This window comes from Bactrocera latifrons, unplaced genomic scaffold (genome assembly GCF_001853355.1).
Source record: "Bactrocera latifrons isolate USDA-ARS-PBARC rearing strain unplaced genomic scaffold, ASM185335v1 scaffold_329, whole genome shotgun sequence".
NCBI classification, from domain to species: Eukaryota; Metazoa; Arthropoda; class Insecta; order Diptera; family Tephritidae; genus Bactrocera; species Bactrocera latifrons.
The window spans coordinates 187183-214698 of record NW_017536952.1 but is presented as its reverse complement, the minus strand read 5'-3'; the positions used below and the strand labels follow the sequence as shown (position 1 = coordinate 214698).

The 27516-nt window shown below is 33.0% G+C and overlaps 1 protein-coding gene across 3 annotated transcripts in view; it reads right to left on the bottom strand.

Moving 5' to 3' along the window:
* Window positions 1–27516, bottom strand: part of LOC108971160 (muscle M-line assembly protein unc-89) — a 223464-nt gene that overhangs the window by 13166 nt on the left and 182782 nt on the right. For all 3 annotated transcript variants that reach the window (XM_018937031.1, XM_018937032.1, XM_018937034.1), the window contains 4 exons: window positions 23472–23657; window positions 7119–7356; window positions 6467–7048; window positions 303–1006 (listed from right to left, as the gene is read on the bottom strand). In XM_018937031.1, coding sequence (XP_018792576.1) covers window positions 303–1006; window positions 6467–7048; window positions 7119–7356; window positions 23472–23657 — 1710 coding nt within the window. The remainder of the gene's footprint in view (window positions 1–302; window positions 1007–6466; window positions 7049–7118; window positions 7357–23471; window positions 23658–27516) is intronic.

The window sequence follows — 27516 nt, the reverse complement described above, 5'->3', positions numbered from 1 at the left end:
AAATTAGGAGAAAATATTTCGATTATTACCATGTGATTCAATTTGTAATGTAATAATGTCAGTTGCTGGTAAAATGATATAATTTGAGTCCTTTTTTAGTAAGGTTGATTCTGAAGGAGACATTTTGACTATAAAAATAAATGAAGAATGAGACTACTTGCGCACTTGATCTAATATAGTTAATTGACATAAATATATTTTAACAAATTTCTTGAGTAAAAAATGTTCAGATGTGCTCGAACTTAGCTATTTCTTACTTTTTCGTAACTAAAGTAGCAAAAAAGAGAAGTTTCAGTACTTACTGACTTTCGGACTGAATTAAGCCCAACTCATAATCTGGATGTAAATATTTTGACATTGTGTTTTCGCGTTTGGTGGAATATTTTTTTGGTTCTGGCAAAACTTCTGGAGTCGGTTCAGGGGTATATGAATGACCTGGTGGATAAACCATTCTAGATGGATGAGTGTAACAACCACTGAGTCGTCTACGTCGGAAATATTGTTTGCAGGCAGCATTTTCACTCCAATCATCAAATTGATCTTGATAGCTTCGTAGGTTGTCTGTGGTGATCTGATATTCTGTTCCAGTCGGTAATGAGTCTAACATAAAAAACCATGGATGTTTTAACGCTGTTTTGACATCCATCCGATCATCTGCTCTATACGACAAAAGGCGGGAAATAAAATCTCTTCCATCAGCGGATATATGAGACCAAATTGAATCGCTGAATTCCCAACGCCCCTCACGAATTTTTGATAGTGTTTCATAGTCATCGTTACCCCGGAAAGGGTTTCGACCACTTAGTAGAACGTAGGTTATAATCCCTACAGCCCACATATCATGAGCAAATCCAACACCCTCTTTATTAACAACTTCAGGTGAAACGTATTCCGGCATTCCAAAGTCTAAAGTAGTTAGAGCGTGTCTATTAATTTTTCGGGAGAGACCAAAATCTGATAACTTCAAATTCTTGCTTCCGACAACAGATATCAGTAAATCCTTTATCTAAAAAAGAGAAATAAAAAATATGATACAATTTCTTTGTGCAGTTTATTTTTTAGTCTTAGGATTATAACTCAGGGTTTCCCCAAGTTATAGTCAAATGAGCAAATTAAAAAATAAAAATTAAAACTAAAAATTATAATAACATATTTGCAAGGCAATGGTAGAAACCAGTATTAAACCGTTCATTTTCGACCAAGGTACATCTACTCTTCCATTAGATCGGGAGCAGAAGAGACTTAGACTCACATGAACAGTTTGAAAAGGGCGTGACTGTATTTACGAATGCCCTAAATATAGTTGTTCATGCACAAAACGAAGCCCCCGATACCCCCTCGGAACATTCCTGGACATTTCTAGAGCGTTCAACAACGTCTCCACCGAATTATTTGACCCCTAGACAGATAAGAGCAGAATGGAACGAGACTAAAATGAGCGAGGAAATCTGTAGATGTATTCCCAAAGGTGGAGAGCTGCCCCCGCTTCTATTGAAATTAATAGTGAATAAACTGCAAAGGAACTTGGAAGACATACCCCCTAAGATACAGACGTATGCGGCAACATTGTCATTTTAATAACGGGTAGGCACCTACCATTAGAAATATTATGACCACTACTTTCTACATTGTTCAGAACTGGACATCGCAAGCGATTCTTTCAAGGACCACTGAAAGTACCTTGGGATATTCTTGTACAGCAAACTATTGTGGAAGCACAACGTGAAAGAAAGAATGAAAAAAGGATGCAAGCTTTATATGTTTGTAGGCAGATGCTCTGTACAACTTGGGGGCTCTCTCTCTCTCTCATGCGCTGATGGTACATTGCTATTGTTAGACCAATTTTGCTCTACGGTGCAGTAGTATGGAGGACAGGCGTAAGGAAATCCACTTACCAGAATATACTGTTCAGAGTTAAGCATAAGACTTAAAAGGTTGTCGAATCACTGCAGYATGTTTCAAGCTGAAGCCTTTGCTATTGCGAAAGCCGCGGAGCTGGCCTATAATGCACCTGTAGGGAATACCAGAGTCAACATCTACTTGAGCAACCAATAAAGTAACTTCGTATTCACTTCTACTTGGTGCTAGCCGACAAAGGCATCGCGGGCAATGTAATAATCAGCGGGATTGCCAAAAATGGTGTGGGGATAATATTCGAAAACGTGATCAACATTTGGAAACTGTATACGATAATCTTGGCAGAAGCATGGAAAAGAAACTCAAAGCTCGATCTAGTGAGCTACCTGGGTGCAAAATTGTAAAATTAATGTGCAAAACGGTATATCGGCAGTACACAAATGTCTATTGGCACTCGATAGAAGAGACTGTACTTGTAGGAACATGATGGGAACACTAACTCGTCACTGTCTAGTCGGGTCAGTGATACCTCTAGTAAAAATTAAGCGAAAATATATTGTGCCAAACCTAAGCCGCAAATTTGAAAAACAAAAGTCTAATATAGTGAAAATAATTGCCTTAAATAGGAGGGGTTTGAAAATCTTTCAATAGTGGGTGTGCCCCGCCCTCTAATAAGTTTAATATATATTTCACCACCTACTCCCCTTATAACGGTTTTATAAAAATATACTAAAAGTGTGATAAATCAAAGAAAAAACGCATCAGAGGAGTGGCATCGCTCGCATTAAGGGGAAATCACGTATCTTACTTTGGGCTTACTGAACATTTTAACCAAATTCGGTAAATTCCATTTTTTGTATATTTTTATTATGGAAAGCGAACTAGTGCAGTACGAAATCAAACACTAATGAATAAAACTGGATAACGCTTTGCACAAATAGTGCCTCTAAAGTAGGCCACCGCAAGTTCAAAAATTGTGAACCCCAGAACCTTGGCTGACCTTTTATAAAAAATATCGTTCAATATGTGAGATACAAAAGTGAAATATGAAGAGAATCTTTTTTAGATAATAGTATGTAAAAAATCGGGTTAATACTTAACCCTCCATATAGACCTATATGTGAACTATCTTAATAAAAATGAGTGAGCGTGTTTTCCTTAAAACCGTGTATTCTTCTGCTTAAATTTAATACAATTAAAACTTGTCGAATCTCCTTATAACTAATATCAGAATTTTCACACATTCGGTTGACTTTACTCCATATACAAGGTGCGTTGCAAAGAAAATCTAGCGCCCACTATATGTCGTCTGGTTCGTTAGAATCTGCCATCTTTATTTCATGACATTTCATCGATTCTCAGTGAAGTTAGTGCGTTTTAAGTGTCAGTATGTTTGTGTTATCGGTGCGCAAATCAGCTTCGAACAAAGAGCCAACATTAAATTTTGTTCCAAATTTATACCGAAACGTTGCAATTGATGAAACTAGTTTATGGTGTTATTGCCTATCCTGTAGTAGAGTGCACGAGTGGCTTTAACGTTTTCAAAGTGGTCATATGGACATAAATGACGATCAACATGTGGGGCAATCAAAATCCGTGATCACCAGAAATTCCATCGAAACTGTGCATGAATTCACCAAAAATCAGCCGAAATCATCATTGAAATTCATGGAAATGGTATTGAACATCTCCAAACCATCGAGTTATCGCATTTTGAGGGAATATTTGGGCTTACGAAAGGTTGTTCCGCACCAATTGACTGACGGCCAAAAATTGCTCAGAATCCAACATTCGAAGGACGCTCGTGACCGATTAGTTGATATGACCAAAAATCACATTTTAACCATTAACCACTCTTTGTATTCTCCTGATATGGCACTGTGCGACTTCTTCCTTTTCGGAAAAATGCATTTGCCCATTGCGTTATGCAGACGTAGAGGCCATTCAAAAAGCTTGCACCGGCATACTAACGGCCATACCGGCCAACGAGCTAAAGCACTCCTTCGACATGCTTTTGTACCGTACAAAAAACTGAATTGAAGCATTGATTTTGCTGAAAAAGCCATTTGTTCTGTTTTTTAAGTCTGGTTTACTTTGGAACGCACCTTATGTAATGAAATGAAGCTCAGGGATTATCTCTTCTGTTATCAACATCTTGTAATGTTAAAACTTATCTCTCATATTTACTTTTTATATATGCTTATATTAGTGATGGTATATGAAGTACCTTAAAGAAACTCAGAGAGCAAGTGTTTTTATTTAAAAATGGGTCAATACTACCCTTATCTCTCATATACCGAATACAAAAATTTTAAACTTCAGGTACATTTATATATTGGTTAATATGTATGTATCAAAACATATTTTATCAAATTAACGGAATTTATAATACTGAATATACTATAGTTTAATGCGTAAAATATCTGAAATTATATAAAACTACGTATATTATTATTCCTAGAAGTCGTCGATCTATCCGACTGTCCGCTTGTTAAGGAACGTATTCCTTGTAATAGTAAAAATCCTAACAACCTTGAGTTGGAATAATTGAAATGCACTATCACTACAAAAAATAATCCTAAACAAACAAGTAAATTAAAGGATGAAAAAAAGTAAGCAAATATAAACAAAGAAATCTTTGGGATCAATCTCAACAACGACAACATCCACCAATCCCAATGGACGTGGATCGACTTTGTTAAAGAAAAACATCGAAAAATTTTAAATGACGGAATAACACAGCCAATAAGTCCAAAAAAGCACCGAAGGCAAGGCAAGCCATGAAAGGAAAATTATTGTTGAATTCTAGAAAATTAACGCTAATTCAAAACTAAAATATAAGAGAAAAGAAAAAATCATATGAAACACGAAAAACTAATTAGTATATAATATAAAAAGGTATTAATTTTCAAATAGCAGAAGCATCAAAAGTCAATTTGGCAGCCGAATTGGCGAAGAACAAATGTAGTAAATTTAACAACAAAAACGATTTCATTCATAAACGCAGGCGCAAATTTTACAATCGACTTCGCTTCATTCATAAAAACAGACGTCGTTACATCTCCCCGAGCATGCCTTTGCCTACAAGCGTCTTTTCGTGACGATGGCAAAAGCTAAAAATCATAAATTGAACAACTTTCTGATGCTTCTTCACAGAAAGAAGTCAGAAAAGTGGCAACAACGGAGTTGTCGATTTATAATATTTGTCCATTCTAAAATATTTTTCCTTGACTCGTTCGTTTATTTTTTTCGGCACAGCTTGGATTTTCTATCATCACACAAGTGCTGAACCAATGAGCGCGGCAGATATTAGAATATACACCTTCTTAGGGACACATGTATTGAGGCAGCTGCACAACTACATAACTATGTCCCTAAGAACGTGTGTATTTTAATATTTGACAGATGTCGTTTGCAGTCTGTCGTGCACAATGTGTTCAGCACTTGACTCTTTGACAAAACCCAAGTTTCGGCCACCTTGACAACGAAGATGCGAAAGAAGCGTGCGACACTTGTTATTAATTCAAATGTGACCTTATTTTTTGGGCACATATGTATATGGCTCGCATTTGCTTTCGTAAACATACAGAACAAATGTGCCAAAGAAATAATATATTATATGTACATATGCATGTGTCATAGAAATTCTATTGGTACAAATATGGAAATGATAATGAAATAATGCGAACAAGCATATTTCATGAAGGTCATGCTTTTTTGTAGACATTATGATATTCTTCAATATTGTTGTACATTATTTTGTTCTATCGCTAATAGTTTCGGCAGCGCATTCGACGAAAGACATTTTAAAACTCATTTTTCTACACCTTCTGTTACATTGTTCAAATTTTACCAAGGATCCCTAATTTTTTCAAATTGAAGTGTAGCCTATGTCAAATTGGAAGAATGCAGCATTCTATTGGTGAAAGAATTTTTTAAATCGGCCCAGTACTTTTTGAGCCTATTCATTACAAACATACAAAAATAGGTAAAAATCTTTCTCTTTATAATATTAGTGTAGATTAATCAAACACATACATTACTAATTATACGCCGACTTCATTTTAACAGAGGAGAGTTAAGGATCGTATTCCTTATAATAGTAAAAAACCTCAAAACAACCTTGAGTTTGAATACCACAACAACCGTATCTTAAAACAAAGCAAATGTTTTAAGCAAACAATATATATGTAAACAATTCTAAACAAATAATACAATCTGTATTTAAACAAACTCTCAACTAGTAATAAGTAAACATACTACTTAGAACAAATAGAAGTAAGAAACATGTAATAAGTTAATCCTAAGAGTATAAATAAAGAGTCCATACTTCTGCAAAGTTATAAATATATATTCTTTTGACTCATTCTGGTAAAAATTAACTCGAGCAACAGATAAGTAAGAAACGGGATATCTTGATGAAGAATGTTCCGGGCATTCTGATACTTCCGTCGACAAAAAAGTGATGTAATCGAAAATCTATAAAGTGTTATAACTAAGCCATAAATTTAGATACACAAATGTATGAAAGATAACAGTGTAAGAAAGGCATTAGTGTGTAACAAAGTTTCAGAAAATTTAGTTTATTTTGGAAAATATTAACCCTTACCGTTAGCCCCATATGCCCAAAACCATGATCGTGCATATGATCCAAGCCCCATAATGCTTGTCTTATGTAGTATGCAATATCTCTTTCAGTGTAGTAGTTTCGCTTAAGTAAATTGTCCTTAACCAGTTCTCCACCAGCTGCTAACTCAATAATTAAGGTAACATTTTTATCAAGGTCATAAGCATCATGTAGTTGAATCAGATTTTTATGATTGAGGCCATTCATTATTTCTAACTCATTTAACATGAACGGTCGTAATTCGTGTCTACCATACATAATTTTCGCGGCGTAGTTATCACCTGTTGCACGTTCAACCGCGTGGTAAGTGATTCCTTGTGTACCACGTCCTAATTCATCACCGATATCATATTTATCATTATAACGGTTTTGTTTCGCTCGAATGTATGGCAATCTTCCATATGTTTTATAGATATATTTGTCTTCATTATCCTCTATATGAAGCATCACAGATGTGCTTATTGATCCTGCCACATTGCGGGCACAAACCGAATATAGACCCTCGTCTTTAATTATTGCATCATTAATTGAAAGTACATAAATATTTGGCTCATAATAACTAGTCTGCAACGAAACAAGAAAATTTTTACGGAATTAATGATAATTTAGAAACTTTTCCATTTTGTATACAGACCTTTATTCGGGCATTGTCAGCCAAGGGTTGCCAGTCTTTATACCATCTGATTTCTGGTAATGGCTCACCAGCAATATGAGCTTCTAAGCGACCATTTTTTCTCATCATTATATAAGTTTCGTCAGGACGCTTAAGGAAGCGTGGATAATCAGCTATCAATAATTTTACTCTCTGCCTAGCTTCCCCATATTCGTTAGTAGCAACGGCTTCGTACCATCCAACATCTCGCTCAAGCATCCTTTCCGCAAATAATAGAAATATCTTGTGTTAGAAACTTTGTTAAATGCAGGGTGGAAATTTCTTAGAACTTAAAAATTCATATACTTGCTCTTCGATAAAAAATAGACTTTTCCAAGCTTAACTATAATTTTCGACATATTATAACATATAATTAGTATATACATATACTATAAGTCGATCCTGAAAGTAGTTCTATTTTTAAACAATTATGCATGTTGGTGCATCTAATTTAAAACTTATTTTAACCACAATGTTTCTATATTATCTAGTAATAACAACTTAAGGAAGTAAAATTTTTCTAAAAAACAGAAGTGAAGATAAAAATATTCATTAATTGGTCAGAAATAGTATTATTTCACTTTAATTTTTGTCTATACTATTTAATTTGTTTAAAATTATTTTCACTTTTTTAATATTAGTTGGCTCTCACTTTTTTATAACATGTTAGTACTGAGCTGTATCAGCCTAACTAAACTAAAACTAATCGAGATAGAGTTACATGTACATATATATCGGGTAGTCGTAAAAGTATTTTCGTATTTTGTCAATATATCATCACCTGAAATGAAAAATAACGTAACAACATTTGCGGAAATTTACAATGGCATGAATGAAACACGAATTAAAATGGAACATGAGAGAAAAATTTAATATTGGTTAAAACTGGTTCATATCTGAGCGCAGAACCTGAAAATGTTGAACATATGTAATATTATGTATGTATGTAATTTGAAGTAATGGAGCGTAATCAATAAGACACTCAGTTTCGAATTTTACGATGATACGTTATTTTGCATTTCAGGTGACTATATGTATGTCGTCGCTACCAATAAAGTGTTGGAAAGGTGAGATTTTAAGCATCATTCAACCAAAAAAATGAAATTCGAGGAAGTTGAAAAAAATTACAGTTTTCAAAAATGTCTCTAGCAGGAAAATGGCAAAAAGAAATCGACTAAAATGGTACATATTTGTTTATTTACTTATTAAATATAAAAAAAATAAGTTGAAGTTTGATTAGAAATACGAAAAGACCTTTTCGACTACCGAATATATACCTTAATTAGCGAGACGAGTCGAAAATATGGTGCTCCCTAGGACCGGTATTGCAGATTGGCGGAATCGGAATAAGAGTCCATACTTCTGTAAAGCTCAAAACATATTCTTTTGACTCATTTTTACTTCTGGTAAAAATTAATTCGCGCAATAGATGACTTGAGTAAGAAACGGGATATCTTGGTGAAGAATGGCATTCTGATACTTCCGTCGACAAAAAAGTGTCGTAATCGAAGATCTTAAAATGTTATAACTAAGCCATAAATTTAGCTACACAGATGTATGAAAGATAACAGTGTAAGAAGGGCATTAGTGTATAAAAAAGTTTCAGAAAATTGAGTTTATTTTGGAAAATATTAACTCTTACCGTTAGCCTCATATGCCTTTTTACTGTATGGAACAAATATTGTTTATATATCTCATTGTTTGTTCTATATATCATCACTTAAAAGTCAAAAATTTTGAAATTTTAATTTCTTGAGGATAACCATTGATGGAGATCGTAGTACAAAGTTTTAAGTTTTTGGCATAATATTTATTATTATTTTGCATTTTTATTATTTTATATTGTTTTTACTTACTCATAAAAACTTGTGAAAGGTAATGTTGCGTTAATTTGAATTTTAGGTGAGACCGTCCTGAGTAGTGAACCAACAGCACATTTCTTTCTACTAATAGGCCGATACACTATCTGTCGTTGCATGCTTATAATCTATCATGAGCCAGCTTTTTTGTTAACACAGAAGCATATAGTATAAATAGATTTTTCGTGAAAAGTTTTCTGATTGTATGCAAAGTGCTATCCAAGTGCTGAATTTGTGCCGAGTAAGTAAATGTTATGCGAAGTCATTGAGTGTTTTCAAGCTATTTGCCGAGCCAATATTGGTTCATCTTTATTGAGATTGTGAATATTTTGTTGCACACATCTTTAAAATTGCGTCATGACTGGGTTGTGAACCATCTCGGTGGCAGTACCGATTTCTGTCAATAGACAACTTGATCGTAAAGTTTTTTTGATGTGTGTTGTTCACTTTTACTTTAAATATTCATCATATTCAAAAAATGGAGTTAAATCGAGAACACTGCCACGCGTTGTTGCGGAATTGGTTCTGTGCGCAATAGTGGGACCAGCACATGGTATGTTGCATGAACATTTCAGTGTTTCAAAATATTTGTTCACGGTGTTCACACTTCATGGTTCACGGCAACTATTTATCGAACGCTCAAAAAAAAGACCCACCAAATGCCGTTAATCGAACAATTATAAAATGCCATAACTGAGCAACAAATTAAGATACAAAATTGTAATTTCGTACAGCGTTTTGAAGTAGAGAAGGGCATCAGTGGGTTTTTGATAAATTGAACTTGTCCCCGACTCATTAAAGCTATATCAACCAAATTTGCTGAGGATAAATATTTTTGCAATGTCAATCGACGGTCTGAAAATGCTTACTTCCCATATAACGGTTATGTTGGAAACTACAAATGTGTCAGAAGCATTAAATTTGAACTACTATAATATGTGTTTAATATTTCTTGGTTTAAACCTCATATCTGTAATATGGTGTCATCTCGTCGATATTTTCCGCATATATAATACATTGTCTATATAAAATTTCTCTTTTTTGATAGGTTAGCTTGATTTGAATATAAGTATTTCGGATATCTAGCAAAACAATGAAACTAAGTGAGCACATCACTTATAATATAAATTATACTAATAAAATACAAAATATGATGGTAACCGATTCCCATTTGTTGAATAATGTATATTGAATTCTCACCCAACATTTTTGAATTCCAAGGATAAACATATATGTGCATGTATTGTGGTATGCTAAGAAAACTATGTCAACGGCATTTTGAAATTTGTTCCAAAGCAATTGGTGTTTTGTACTACAAAAGATTTCAGGAAACCATTGGTCCCATCGGTCGCTATAAAGTTTTGTCATTTTAGAAAGCTGTGTGCACAATGGATACCGCTAACAATGGAACAAAAACTCATTCAAATGCGACTGTCTCAGCAACATTTCGAGCGTTTTAAAAAGGATAGTGATAAGTGATAAAGAAGATAACACCATGGTCCTGAATCAAAACAAGAAGCTAAAGAGTGGTGTAAACCTGATTGTTTGGCTTGGAAACAAGTTCGTGTCCGGAAATCGGCGAGAGGAATTTTGTTTGTAGATTACTTGCAAGTTGGTAAAACAATTAATTCTGAATATTATAACAACCTTTTTAACCAGTTGAAGAAAAAAAAATCGTTAAAAAATAACAGATTTTCAGGAAAAAATCCTTTTTCATCAGTACAATGCATCATATTTGGCTCCCAACAACTTCAATTTGTTTCCAGAACTGAAAAAATTTATGCATGGCAAGCATTTTTCAACGGCCGTTGAAGCGTATTTTGCAGACCTTCTGGATTTTCACTTCAGTGATGGGATCCACAGATTAGAGTATCGTACGGTATTAATGAGATTATACTGAATAATAAAGTGTATTTTGAACCATAAAATTGTGTTTTTCTTATCAAACGTTATTCTACTCCAGAATTTTGAAAAATTCGATTTTTTTTCATATATTTAAAGTTTAGACCCTTAAGAACATATCCTCCAAAGGATTTCTAGAAAATTAAAATTATTTTAAGAGCTGCAGTTACTTTAGTGACGCAGTACCTAGCGCACTAATAAATGACTTAGACTGCCTGAAATTTGACTCACTTTTTTAAACGCGTTTTTCTCGAAACTAATTTTTTCCCAACGGTACCGGCATTATCTCAAGTTCTATACAACTTGAAATGTGTGAACCTTCTTTATATAATCCTTTATCGTTCCTACCAGCATCGTGGCAAAATTTTTGTTTTTAATATTTTAAAAAAATTCAGTAATTAAAAAAAAACGTAAAAAATTATTTTTATTTTCAGGCAGTCGTCATTTTTCAAAAAAAAAAAACTTTTCGTGTGTTCTGAGGTAGGGATTGTAACAGCATCCTTACTGAGTAAGAATTTCTTTTGATTTTTTTGTTTCAGACCCCAGGAGAGTCAGGATCAATGTCACCAGGATGAGTAGAAGTAAGTAAGTAGTAAAATATATTTTTTGGTTTTTTTAAGTACAATTCAAAAAACTGCCCAAAATTTGATTTCTAGACTAGAATAAGCGAATTGAACCAACACCACTATGTGAACAATAATCCGATACCATGATTTCGACGCCGCCAGTTCAACGATTTTTGTTGTAAAACCGGCAATTATATATTACATCTCATTATATATTTTAAGTTAGGTGAACGCCTAAAGCTTATACTACCAAATAACTAAACTTTGGATTCATTCTAACCACAATATGTTTCGCCATTTAGCCACGTGTCGGGAGAGATGCTCTTTTGTAAATTGTATGAGGGCTTCGGCGTGTTTCTTTTTGAGTAGCGGTACTTTCGTGAGCTTCTGGCAAATAATTTGTTCTGCGCCAAACGCCTACGATTAATTTTGCAGTAGCATACTATATTGCGGTCAACTACAGTGGATCTTTTATTTTTATTTCTATAAATTAAGGCATGTCCTACCCTTTGAGGAGAGGATTTTACGATTTCTTGGATCCTTTATAAGATTTTTCTAATTTTTTCAATTTTTTTATCGTTTCCCGCTTTTCCTTTGTACAATGCATTCCTCTACCCAATGGAGAACCCACATACCAAGTTTCATCGAGATATCTCAATTTTTACTCAAGTTACAGCTTGCATGTACGGACAGACAGACCGTCAACGGGATTTTAACTTTTCTCGTCATCCTGATCGTTTATATATATGTATATAACCCTATATTTATTTCGCTTAGTTTTAGGTGATACGTTCAACCGTTAGGTGAACAAAACTATAAAATTCTGTAACGACTGGTTGCAAGGGTATACAAATGCGTTAACTTGGCTTGCACTTTAATACCCTTCATACAAAATATTCTATATAAGAACTTGATTGACATCCGAGTCGATTTTAATACCGCAATTTTTTATATAATTGTCATTTTTTTAATAGTCAGTTTAAATTGGCTTTTATTTTAGTCTTAGTTATTTTGTTGGATACATTTTTCCTCCTTGTCATCCTTCTGTTTAAGTGAAAGTCTAGATAAATTACGTAATTTTCTTGGGGTACTAAACATTTTTTCATTTTATTTATCTCACACATTTTCGGCCTTATTGAAATGCAACATGCTTCCATTTTTGTTCACTTTGCATTTATTCACCAGTTGAAATGACCTCCTTTATAAGTACACCTCATATTTTTTTAAATAAGACTTTAATGTTTTATAAAATTCGAAAGCTAATACGCGGTACTTCAAAACACGTCTATGAAATCGTGACAGATAATGAAACGTTGACTTACGCGCCTGTTAGGCAAGAACAGCCGAAAGTAACAACTGGACATATCACAACCATATCATTAGAACAACGCATAACAGTAAATTCTGAATGGTTCATAATCATTTACATGCTAGTTGTCTTTCAAGAAATTAGGAAAACCAAACGCCGAAAATTAATCACCAGGACGGAACGATTTCTTTTTATTTCCATACGTAAACGGTAAACTAATAGGCAACATTTTCAGACACCTAATGATGCGTTCAGAAGCAAGTTTTTGAGATATATCCATGTGAAAAGTGTATTGTGCAAGCGCATGTAAAAGTTTATAAATCTTAATGGAAAATATTCTGAAAATCGATTAAGCAATTTTTTATGATTAATATTTTTTTTGTCCTCTAATTCCGAAAAATACAGGGCAACCTACATAATAGGCAAAAGTCAACAACAGGATCGGAAGTTTTTGCATTAATCACTGTGACAGACTATCATAAGTGATAGACATGTAGTAACTAAACCATACTACGAACGAATACTAAATATTATATGTATGTATGTATGTATGTGTATACATACTAGCGTTACGACGTGAGCAATGTAGTATTTTGCTGGTAATAATTCTATCATATTTTATTGTGCTGTTTTAAGAAACGCACAGCTAAAATAGATAACGAACTCAGATAAAGCTTTTTTGTTAAAATGATTTATAAAATTAATGAATTTTTCTCACAATTTCTTTAATTTAAATTTTTTACAATTTTATGGCGGTTTTAATGGGAAATTTTAATTTTAACACATTTTCTCAATTACACACAATAACAAAGTTATTGTTTACATTTTTGAAATATCTATTGCCTATAAAACCCATAGTAGTAGTCAATGTGGAAAACAAAATACCATAGTAATTTTATTATGGTATTGTACATATATCAATAAAAGCAATCAATGCAAACATATCCACTTCCTTTTATTAAAATTTTACACATTTTGACTAACGTAAACCGTTTAAACCTGTATAAAAGTTTATTAAAATATGGTAAGTTCGAGAACACATTTCCATTTTATAAAGATAACGCCTCCACTAACTGTTATACTAGGATAACGTGAATAATATGTATGTATTATATGGAAGCTTCGATAACTCAATGTCCGATTTCACGCATTTCGGGTGTTAATCATAGCATATCTAAAATAGGAAGTTCACTTAATTTCGCTAAGACATCCTACTTACTGAGCAATATATACGGTACAAAGTCAACTGGAAATTTTAAATTCTGATGTTAAAGAAGAAACGACTGGCGCTGTTGTTAACTAGGCTATAATCTCGTAAGCGATTTCCACGCTAGTAAAAAAGAAGAAAAGATGGTAGGTATATGAGGTTGGTATAAAATTGCGCATTACTGAAATAAACTCGAGAACACTTTTTCATTCTCGCACACCAACTGATACGTTCCGCACTAAATCTGCTGGAGCAGCGCAAACCATAATATAATATATACCATATGGTATGAATAATTTCTTAGATCAAGGCAGACCGGTCCAAATAGACAAGTTAGGCAATTGCCTAGGGAGGCATTTTGTCAAAATTTCTTCACATATTTGATATTATTTTTATATATATGTATATATTTTTTTTTATATAAAACAGTTTACAAAATTACTTCATTTACTCAATATGTATATAATATACAAAAGTTTTTGGGAGTTTTTTTGATTCACCCTTAAGAAAGTGATAGGAAAAAGTGCCAATTAAACCAGCCCGCGTGACCGGCATGTCACTAGGTAACATGACCGTCACTGTTCTAACTGGGTACCCTGCCAACCACGGCTACCCTCTTGTGTGAAATATTTCAATACAACTACACATTTTTTCTCTATGCACYAACACCAACGCACATTTTCGGGTTATTTTTTGTTTACCTAAATGCGATGAAAAAAAGTTTCTTTCATTTCTTAATTTACTTGAATGAGTGAGAAGGAGAAAACATAATTATCAATAGTACCAAAAGATAATCCCAAAAAGGGTAATAAAAAACGAAGGATAATTGCGAGCCATTTGCAATTCTAGCGGGAAAAAGAAAGGTAAGTGAACAAATTTAGATATTTTAAATATATTTTAAATTAATTACTTTATGCCATTGCAGCATTAAATTAAAGTACATATTTTATCCAAAAAGGTAAGCAACATTTTGAAATAATTATAAATACATTTAATTAATTCCTATTTCTCTCTTTAGAAATCATCAATAGGTCTTCAAGCAGTAGAAGCAGAACAATTTTTATTTGTGAGTTTTTTGTTACATTTTATACATATATTATTGTACATATACTAAGTAGCTATTTAATTGAATGGCCAGTGCGGTTGGTCCTAATAATTTAATTTATAAAAATAACTATTGTGTTTAACAAGTGCGTGCGGTTAACAAATATTCGTATTGTATTATGGTCTTTCGGCCTGCACGGTGCTAAAATTATAAAAGAAAGTGTGTTTAAAGCGGCCTGTGCAGTGTTAAAATTATTTGTAAAAGAACGTGTGTATTTTAAGTTAAATAACTAATGTTTTTCTTAAAATAATGTTTTATTTCATCTTTATTTTATTATAATCTTCTTTCAGGTGTTTATCTTTTACAATATTTTTCCACTCTTTTATTTTCAGGGTTTAATAACCTTTATTTTATTTTCAGGTATTTGTATTTCACAATTTCTTTTATTTTCAGTATTTGTCTTTTACAATATTTTTTAACTCTTTTATTTTCAGGTTTTAATAACTCTTTTCTTTAATTAATCAGATGAAATTATTTTTTTAAATAATGTAAATTTTATGTAAATATTTATTAACAATAATAAAAAAAAAATTTTAAAAATTAGAAAGTTTAGTTTTAAATTTTAAGAAATTTTTAAAATAGAAATTAAAAAATGCAACCCTGCATCATCCGTCGATTGGGGATATTAGAGCAGGACAGATATACTTTTTTATATGACACTGCTGAATGAGCGCAACAAAGATGTATGATCACTTGTATACGTACGTGTGAGGATAGAATCTTCACGCGGCCTAAGGCACACTCTATGTTTACCCCCACGTTTACCCGCTGCTTACACACTGATTATCTGGTTTTTTACCCGCTCATGGTTGGCAGGGTGCATTGGTCGGCATGAGAGAATCTGTCACTGTGTTGGTGAGCACGAAAAAAAGTAACCCAGTGAGAAATTGGAATTAGAATTAAGAAAAAAATATATATTTTTGTCTTTAAAAAGACATTTTCGTTCTTTTTCATCTAAATAATTAATAGTATAATGAAAATTAACAAAATGTATTTTAAGGATATGTTCCCTATTATCTTCAAAATACTTGGAACATAAAATTCATTGCATGGCACCAAAGGCATTTAGAATCATAAAATATTTCTCGCTGGGTGGTTTTGCGCTATAGTCTTGCGCAGGCATAATGGGATGCCCAACTTATTCCAGTGTGAGAGCGCCTCAAAATAAGCGTTTTTTATAACATTTTCCATTATGGCCAGATCGCACCAAATAAGAATTTTTGAACATTTCAAATTGAAATACGAAACTACTTAATTAGTTTTTTATGATTTTGTGGTATATTAAAACAATTGATTTTCGATATTTCGTTCTTTACTTAATAAGGTGAATTAAGCCTGTTAGTTCTCAATTAATAAATGTTTTTAATCATTTGTAATAGAAAATTAATTCTATTATGCATCAAATTACAAAACGTGTTATGATATATATTTAAATTACCCATTTTCTTTCATTTTCATTGTTTTAAATTTTTATTAGCGATCTTGAACGGCGGCAATAATTCCTCCGTTCACATACATTTTTGGTATAATTTCAATCTGGCCGTTCCACTCATTCCAATTGCAAAATGTGAAAACCTACCCAATCCAGTCAACTCTCAAAGTTCCGTAGGTGAGCGGCTCTCACATTTCCAGTGACAGCAGAGTTGGGGATCTCTTTATCTCTGGTCTTGTGCGATGTTAATTCGTTACTGGCTCGACAACGACTGAACGATAGAGCGTAAGCGTACGTGTGAAGTTAGTTTGCAAAATTTTGCTATGAAATGCCGACCACTGATATAATATCTCAAAGGCATAGTTTCATATTCCTGTTTTGCCATTATTGATACTATATTGTCTTCAATCGGTTGCAGCTAAGATCATCAAGTTACTAAAACTTTCGGATTTTTATTAAATATTGCTCAACTGCAAAGTTTTATATACATAGTCATTTATGAACATTCTTGAACAAAGTACGAGCTATTGGCAAAAAAGAGCTTTCGTAAAACTACACCAAATTATATTTGTTTTAACCAATTACTAGATAACATTCTTAATTTCTTTACGGCAATGCGGGTGTTGGTAACACCTCCTGTGTCCGTAACTAGAGAAAGCAGCTTCTTTAATTGAAACATTAAAAAAATTATCTGCTATCAGTTTGTTGAGAAAGACTAACAGGCTTGGCAACATTATAAGTTGAAAATTAAATGGCACAAACTGTAAACAATAAAACAGTTGTGTCTAATTTTTACAAATTAAAAGAACGATAATATTGGTAGTCGAAAAAGTCTTTTCGAATTTTGTCAGTAGATGTCGTTGCGGTCGTATATCTCCAGTGATACCAATCACATATAGTGTTGGAAGGGTGAGATTTAATGTTTCAAAAAATAATTAAATTCGGGGAAGTTAAAAAAGTTGAAAATAATGAAGAAATTCGCTATATTTCGAAATTTTCATATAAATAAATATAGTTAAAAAAAACTAAAAAAAAGCATATCAAACTAAAAAGTGACAAAAAATTATTTTTCACTTTTTAGTTTGATATGCTTTAAAAGCGTGTTTTTTTTTAGTTTTTTTAAACTATATTTATTTTTAAGTTTTTAGTTTGATGTGAGAAACCCCAAAATTATTAAAATATGAACTATGATGTAGTATTGGTTAAGTAAATCGATAATTAGGCAGCATTTGAAATCTACTCGTAACCTTTCATTAACTTATTGTTATATTATTTGCGACCAAGTTCTATTGACGACTTTACGAATTATTACTTCTTAAGCGAATCATTTCTTCTAAAGCTTCACTGTTAGATGGGGTTTCACCTATAAACTTTGAACAGTCTAGTTCTTCAATTCGAAGACCGTCCAAAGATCTACAACGAGTAATAAAATAAGCTTGTCTGCAGCAAACAGTCGAGAGCCCAGATAAATTACTGCATGTTCTACTTACAACTTTGCATCTTATGCACGGTCGACGCCCAACTCGGTATGCTATTTAAATGTCACAAAAACTAGTTTAATATAGATGATGCATGCTTTTAAGCGCATCTTTTTGGTGAGCTGCTTACACTTAATATCGCCTTCCTACAGTGTCGCTCAAATATTCTAGGTTTCAGTAATACTTAAAAAAAAAAGTTACAAACATACATACATACAAGTGAAGCTAATAAAAGCGTATTAAAAACAGAAGAACGCCAAGCAAACCACCAATGAAATTTGTGAAGTTAACGGAGACGATGTTGTATCAGTTCATGTAGCACAACAATGGTTCGCTCGCTTTCGTTCTGGAAATTTCGATATTACAGTGATGGAATAATATCTTTAGCGGAAAAATGGCAAAAAGTATTTATTACTATAAATATAAAAAAATAAGTTGAAGTTTGATTAGAAATACGAAAATAATTTTTCGACTACCCAATATATATTAAAATAATATTAAAAGTTATGGCTCAGATACGGTTTTCAACCCAACTGAATTTTGGTTGAAGTTTTGAAATTCGGTATTATCGATATCAACTCATGGAGTGTGAAAAATTTGTTTAGCCTCACGGGAAAAATTCCGAAACTGAACGAAGCAAGCTACAATTTGAAAACAGCAAATATAATATAACATTAAGGGACTGTAGGAGACGTTTTAAACATAAAGAATTGGTATAATATACTATTCTTAGGAACTAAAAATTAAAAACGTTTTGCTTCTCTTCAGATATTTGTATTTTATCTGCTACGAAGAAAAAGGGTGTTCATAACTTTTAAAACCTTCTTAACAACCATAGGTTTCGTGGTATGTGCCAGCTCAAAGTTAAAATGCATTCTACTTTCGTCAGCAAGGAAACGGAGAGTTTGTGGTAATGCACTTTCATATAATTAAAAAAAAAAATAAATAAAATGCTTCCTATTTTAGATGAAAACTACTTATGAATCTGTCAGAAGCCTTGTTTAAAAGCCATTTAATTTTTAATAAAACTTTGGCTTGTTTGATTTTAGGGAGTTCAAATGGACTTGACTGATCACTAAAGTTTTTTCTTATGCGCAACACCAGCCTTTATATTTCTGACACGGTAATATTAGTCAAAACTTGTGATCATTTTAATAATTATTCACCTTTTCGTGGGGAATAACTGAATTGAATTGTTTTTATTTTTCGTTTACAAATACATATGTATGTATATCAAATAATAAATATACATATGTACAGCGCACGCTCGCTAATGTGAACACTCTATAGTTCGAACACCCTATAATGTGAACAGACTTTTTTATGCATTGACTACTCTATAATGTGAACAAACCCAAAAGGCTCTATAATATGAACCAAAGACGTTAAAGTATTTGAATGTAGTTTACACAGATCTCAGCTAATTCTGAATTTGGGGAATTTCAATTTTGCAATTTTGTATTCGCGTGGAGTGTTTCGTTTTAGATTTTCTGTTAAAAATGAATTCAAAAAAACCCCCTTTTTTGACATTGAAGCAAAAAGCTGTTATTCTCGATTCTTTAAAAAGAGGCTAATCTATGCCGTTCTTAGCAAAGAAATATAATGTTGCTAAATTAACAATTTGTGGAATCAAAGCAAAAAACAAGTGATTTTAAAGTTCGTCAACAACACATACTCGGGACCTGGACAAAGAAGAACTCTGCGTCCTTCAGAGCTGCCCAAAATGGAGAAAGCTCTTTATCATTGGTTTATCAAAATGCGGAATAAAAACTGGCCAGTAAGTGCCTTAATGTTGAAAGAAAAGGCCAAAGTACTGCTTGCACAAGTAAAGGAAAATGAATCTAACTTCAACGCTAGTGATGGAAGGCTTCAAGGATTTAAAAAAAGGTACGGTATTCGACTGCTGCAAATATCAGGCGAAAAACTATCTTCGCTGCCTCAGCTCGTGGATCCATTTAAGGAAAAACTTAGAGCTAAAATGGCCGAACTGGAGCTGTGTAACGACCAGTTATATAATGCTGATGAGTCAGGCTTATTCTGGAAACTTCTGCCAGAAAAAACGTACGTGTCCAGTATGGAAAAGAGAGCACAGGTGAGGATTTATTTTGTATTTTGTTAACTTTTTTCTTCTAAATTTGTTTTTTAGGTAACGTCATTTTTAAAGGAGAAAGGTTTGCCAATTAAAGCTCTACTCCTAACCAACAACGCTCCTTCTCACTCAAATGAAGCTCAGCTGGCAACGGAGGATGGACAAATTTTGGCAATGTTTATGACACCAAACGTTACTCCCCTCATCCAACCAATGGATCAAAATGCCATAAGGACCACAAATTTGCATTACAGAAACAGCCTTTTAGCCTCAATAGCAGCTACAAACTCCAATTTCGATTCGATGAAACAAATTACTTTACGAAGAGCTATAAATCTTTTGGATGTCGCTTGGAGTCGTGTCAGCGAAGTAACATTACCTAATTGCTGGAAAAATATTTTAAATTTTACGGGAGATGATGACGATCCCGAAGATAGTGTTCCGCTCGCAGTTTTAAAAGAAAAATGGGGAGCTGAACTTCGCGCCTTGATGAGCAATACCGTCGATCTCTTTAACAGTTAGAATGCTGAAGTTTGTTCGTTTTCGCAGAATCGCACAAAGATATGAAGGTTATTGAAAATGATTTTCTTATTAACCATTTTAGGCTGAATTAACGCTACCAGGCCTTCATGAATGGAACGAAGATATTGAAGATGCTAATGCAAATGACGAGCATGAAAAAGAAGACGATTCCGATGAAGGCAGCGTATCGGAGGTAGAGGAGAAAATTAAGCGGACTGAAGCAGTTGAAATTTTCAACAAGTTCATGAAGACGTCGATCCAGATGATGAAAATGTACTAAGACGTCTAACAGAGAAAGCTGTGCTCCAACTTTTAAAAACACAGAAGATACCGGAAAGGATGACTGATTTTTTCAAATAAAACTTACATTTTGTATAATATGTGTTACGTAAAAATGTATATGTAATAAAAACATGAATAAAATGTGAATTCCAATATATAAATACGTACTATCCTATTCATTCCATAATGTGAACACTTTCGATAATGTGAACTGCCTTGGCTTTAATTAGGTCAGATTATCGAGCGTGCACTGTATATGTGACCTGGTCTACGGAAAAAAGCTTAGGTGTCAAAAAATCAATTTTCACTTTTTAGTTGATTCGGATGGAAGATGAGATGCTTTTTTTTTTAACAGCTGTTTCCCAGAAAACTAGTTTTCGCACGTTAGCTCCCTTTTCGTAGACCAGGTCACATATAGTGAAATATTCATTTTTCAGGTTTGCAACATTAATGAAAATATACTGCAACGTCTCGTAACAAAAAGAGTTGGGTTGCTTTAACTTCAATTGTGTTTCTCCTTTTTAATAAAATTACCTTAATAACTTTTAAAAGTTATAAATTTTATTGTCATGGCAAAATATGCTTAGAATTGGCGCAGAATTAGACATTTGCTTAGTCTTCGGTCGGACCTGCCTGGATTTCACATTCCGCTTTAAGGTGGCCCCACTGTCCAATTTCTACATCGATTCTTGTGAAGCGCTTCCAAACCTCCCCACCCACTTTTACATCGATTACTGTAAAGTAACTCCGAACCACGTTGGTCCATTTATGTTTCTGACATATTTATTTAGTCGGTAGTCACTCCTCATGAAGCCAATGAGCACGTAAACAAATTTTTTTTTACCATTTAGCTATTTCTGCTCTAATTATTGCGTGGTTTGATGGGCGAACAGAAAAACATATTCGACAAACCGACATTTACCTGAAATTCAACTTACGCATTAGAAGATTGTCATAAGCTGTAATGCGACAGGTAATAGAGGCATGAAAGAAGTTACACAAGTTTTTGAAAAAATCAACGAAGAACTAAACCAATAACTGAATTTTTTAGTCTTCTTTTAAAAAGAATTAATTGACATAGCAAAGAGCTGTCGCATAGATTAGATGCCTTCCATATGCAACTTATAATATTGTTTATTAATTAAAAACTAGTAACTGTGTTATGAATTAAAAACTACTAAATTAAAAATGTAGGGCTATAAAGCTTTTTTTTATAACCGCGCAAATTTACGAAACTGCGAAAAGTATCAGCGAAATTGTAGCAAAGGGACGAGTAACGTCACTGTAAGGTGGTCAGGTATTCGACTAACTTTATTTGCACAATTCTCCTCCTTAAATAATATTCTATACAATATTTCGATACCGCTTAATATGTACATAATTCCGCTTTTAGGTACTTCTAACAGTTCATAAAAGTTAACGCTATCGCATCTTCATATATAATTTAGTTATTAAAGAGGAATATAAAAATAGGAATGCAGCGTTGTAATATGCTGCTTACATATTAAACTGAGTACATGCTAAATAGGATTAACTAATGTGCACAAATAAACATACGTGTAATTGCGTGAGCGAAACATATCATTAGTAAAGTGTACAGAGCAAATGCAAGCAAACACAATGTAAATACAATTGTTATGTGAGGAACACAATGCTCGCGATAGACTGCAGCAGCACGACAGTGAACTGAAAATGGCGTTGTGAATCCTACTTCATGAACCTTTGTGAGAGGGCAGCAACATAACAATGGCCGGCATGTTCACAAAACAACGCAGTTGTCCATTTTGCATGTACACGATTTCGTTACCTCGCACTTCAATGAAATTTTAATATTTTGTTGAAAGTGAACGTTTTTATGCAAAAAATAAGTAAATAGGTAAATTTATTCGTTTTTCGTTATTCGTTTCAAATTATCAATTGTTATTACAAATGATGTAACAAAGCTATTTTATGCTTTTATTTGAAAAATAACGTCAAGTTTGTTAGAKCTGTGAATAATTTTACATTTTACATATTAGTGGCATCCCCATTCTTCCTCATTTCTCTATCTTCCATTCTACTGTCAACTCTACTGTCGTCCCACTGTCGTTGGCACATATAGGATCAAATTGAATTTAGCGAGAACGACATTTGTCCGCCTGCAGTCGTGTAGTCGTGCAGCTGTCAAAATAGGTCCGTCCATAAGAACGTGTGTATTTTAATATTTGACAGATGTCGTTTGCAGTCTGTCGCGAGCATTGTATTCCACACATTAACTGTATTGAGGTGAATGACTCCTACTGCTTAACCTTGAATATTAGGCAAATAAGAAGTAGAAATAGCAAAAATATATAAGAACATATGGTTGAAGTATGCAGTGGTTTGCAATCGGTGACCCAACAAAAACCTTATATATGTTAATTTGAGATGTTCCTAAACTTAACTCGAAATTACCGTCGAATATAATTATTTATAAATAAGTATACTATTTTTAATACTTGGACTTTAGCAATGGTATCATTGCTCAAATGTGATCGAGTGAGAACAACAACTGCGTTGTCACTACGGAAGGGAGCACGTCAGTCACATTAAAGAATTTACTTACTTATTTATGAAGAGAGTTGCTTGGCCATTTCGTGTATAGCTGTAGTCAAACCTCCCTCCAGATTCTATCAGTGTGTCATCAAAATAGTATGTCATCTTGGGTTTTGGATAACCATATACAAACCACATTAACTCGGTGTTATGATTTTTGACTCCATAACTGCAATCGTTTTCTCGTCGTAAAAATCTGTCAATGAAAAATTTTAAGAACAAGAATAATTTCAACTTGGCGTAAAAGATAAATGCAATTTATTCTCTATTTGTATTTTGGAACAATTTAAAAAATTCTATGTTCATTTTATACAATGTTATATACATGAAGGCAGACTAAAAAGCTTTTGTTTTTCATTTACCGATCATACCAAAAGCTTTTAATGCTGCGAATTATTTTAAAAGTTTAAAAGTATATATACCAAGTAACGATCATTGACTTGTAATGCACTGCGGTAGATGAATGTGTAAACCAAATTAAAAATATATTTAATGATTATGATAATAAAATCGAAATAACATTTTTTGTACAAAAATGTACTTAGTATTTGTAGTAAGCTTTTCTCAAAATTCCAATGTATTTTTCGGCATTCATAGATCCTTTTGAATAATACCAAACTTAGTTTTAGCCCCCCACACCATTAAATAGGGCGAATACTTTACGATGCACAAAACACAGCTCTTTCGTAGGGTCCAAATAAATTAAACTTGGATTCGTCGCAAAAAATAACATTTCCCCAATCTGTTAAATTCCATGTTTTGTGTGACTTTGCCCACTCTAGTCGTTGTTTCCTCGTTCGTGCAATGAGAAGTATCTTTTCGCTCTCGTAATCCAAGATTATTCAAGACATTCTGCATTGAACTTGTAGTTATTTTTACCCCAGTGTTTCCTAAAATGTTGCATTGATTGTTCCAGCATGTTGAAAGCGATCACTAACGCACTCCGTTTAATTTGTCGTTCGTGACGAAGTTTTACTTTTTTCGGGCGTCCACTGCCCTTTTTTCGAGCTAATGAATTAAAATTCGTATAATTTTTAGTTATATTGCGCATGCTCCAGTCACTTAAGCAAATTTCACGAGCTATTTGACGTTTGTATAATTTATTTTTAATAAGGCTACTATTTCTGCTTTATTTTCTATTGACAACACCAGGTTCAACTTTGCTTACTTTTACAACTTACTTATACGAAAATACCGCAAATACTGAAACAAACACGTGCGGTGGCTAATGGCATTGTATAACCCTACAAGTAACAAAACAATCAGCTGTTTTCCAAGAATTTTTCACAGCTGAGATCACCTGATCGAAATCTGCCTTTTTTAGGCACAGAGATRTAATTAAAAGAAATGTAGTAGATCAACTTTTTTGTGAAAAAGTATTTGTAACGGAAAACATTAATGAAAACTTTCAAGAATATTTTTGAAACAAAAGTTTGTTAGATATTTATTGCTCTTCCTCACCTCCTCTGAGGTTGCAATGTAGGCGCGCTACCGAACTTTTTTGGGTGTTCGGTTCCCCAGGAGGCCTATTTTCACCCTTTTTTATATATACAGCTTTAAATCAATCTATTGTACTTATTATAAAAAATATGACAAAACAAAAATAAATATATCAAGTACAATTCATGAATACTAATTACATTAAAAATATAACTGGAAACTATTTAAACAAAAACCAAAATAAATATAAACAAATCAGGTACAATTCAATTGTAAACATTAACAATACAAGCCATAACAATCGGCTTGTGTTAATTTTAACATAAACAAAAATTAATATAAAAAATCAGGTACAATTCAGGAACAACAACAATAATATTCAAAACAATCTACTAACTAATAAATAATACTTACAAAATATTCTAAATAACCCAACGCGAAAAAATTATTAAAAACCCTATCAAAGGAATAGTGGTGGAAAGAAGGGTCCTATATCTGGTACACGAAAACACTTAAAAAACAAAAAATAATTGATAATAAGCGTACAAACCTAATCGCTAAAATTCACATTTCAAATTCACAGATCAAGGTAACTATTGAAATAAATATTTTTTTTATAAAATTGGAAATATTTAATAATATATTGATGCAATAATTAATATTTTGGACAAAACTGATTAAATTTAATATTTAGGAATTTAAATAATCGAAAAATATTTGAATAATTTATAAAAATATTGTTAATGTTATAAATTTTAAAACCTAACACGGCAACACACTATAGCAGATTTKAGGCATTTGAACGTTTTAGTAGTAGAATATTTGGGGGCAACCCGTACCAAGTGACTAATTAGTAGCAGAATATTTGGGGGCAACCCGAACCAAGTGCCTAATTTGTAGTAGAATATTTAGGGGCAAGCCGTACCAAGCGCCTAATTTGTAGTACATTTTTGCGTATGTGTTAGTGAAAAATGAAGGATTGGTAACTTGTAGGTTTATACAATGGGCTAATGGTTTTAGAAAAAACGGTAAACTAATGTAGTCACATAACAAAAAAGCCAAATAAGGCAAATAGCGAATTTTAAGTAAATAATGACAGTTCAAATTAGGAATATTAGAAAATTCAAACAAATTTTATTAACATTTCTTTTATTGTATTATTGCGAAAAAATATAAAACCAAACGGAAAACGGTAATTAATATATTTGCCAAATGGAAGGTGGAAATACGTTGTTGTTTTGTATTTTTGTGGCGATAACTTTGGCCCTCTCTATTCGTTTATACTGAATTTATCGGGAAGCACACAACTTCCTATATCACTCAAGGAATGTTCACAGTTAATGGAACTTCATTTTAATTACACGTTTTACACAAGCATAAATTCTTAATATTAAATACCTATGCCGAGGTTAATAAAATTTAATCGCCAAATTTTCGAGAAGTTTTTGATCTCTGCTGTATTGAATCTGTGTTAACGAAAAAGTATTGCGCAGGAGCGCTTTTGTATTGAATGAGGATTATCGAGCTGATGTAGACGGAAAAAAATGTTTTAAGTTATACGGATATTTGACATTTTTTCAGCACCTTCGAGTAATATTGGGCTATGAGTATTGACAGATCGAGCTCACATTTGGCATAGTAATTAAGGACAGTCCTATAATCTTAGTAAAATATATTTTTTGAAATATCGTTTATCCGTGGAATTTTAACTTCCGGGTACTTTTTTGTCACAATGTAAATTAATAACACACAAATTTGCTTGTAATCTATTCCCGGATAGTATGCATGTTTGGATTTTTTTTCTCGTAGGTAGCTTGACTTAAAGTATATACTATATATTTCAATAATCCCTTTCACTTTCCTTTAAAAACATTTTTATTTTTGTGTTTAGTTTGCACACACTTCTTCACTTTCACAACTATTATAGTTTTGTTCACCTAACGGTTGTACGTATCACCTAAAACTAATGGAAACTTGGTGTGCAGCCATCCCCAAAAATCGCCATCAGGGGATAACCCTGCTGACTCCCCATAAAACGGTACTTCCAAAACTACTAATAGCGCGATAAATCAATAACTAAATACGGACAGAGACATTAAATTTTACCACCGAGACAGTATGAGAGAACTTATGGAAAACGATAAACCGGACTCCGATACCTATAGTTGACCTTTGATCGAAAATGCCGGTTAATGTGTGGCATATATTTGTGAAATTATGCGGTTATCCTCTTATAATGGTATGTCTGAATGCCGAAAATGGATTGAATCGGACCAATACTTCCCTTAGTCGCCATATATCGAATATAAAGATTTCGAACTTTCGGGTGACTTTGTACTGCGTATATCGGCCAATATGTGAGTTATCCCAATGAAAACCAAAGAGCGTATTTTACTAAAAATGGGGTATATTTGTGCCTAAAATAGATAAATTTAGCTAAAACTTGATTTAGCCCCTATATAATTAATATCAGGATGACTTTACTTGCGAGAGAGAGACTTAGCCCTTCTTTTCTGGTTCTTCTTCTTGATTGGCGTAGTCACCGCTTACGCGATTATAGCCGAGTTAACAACAGCGCGCCAGTCGTTTCTTCTTTTCGCTACGTGGCGCCAATT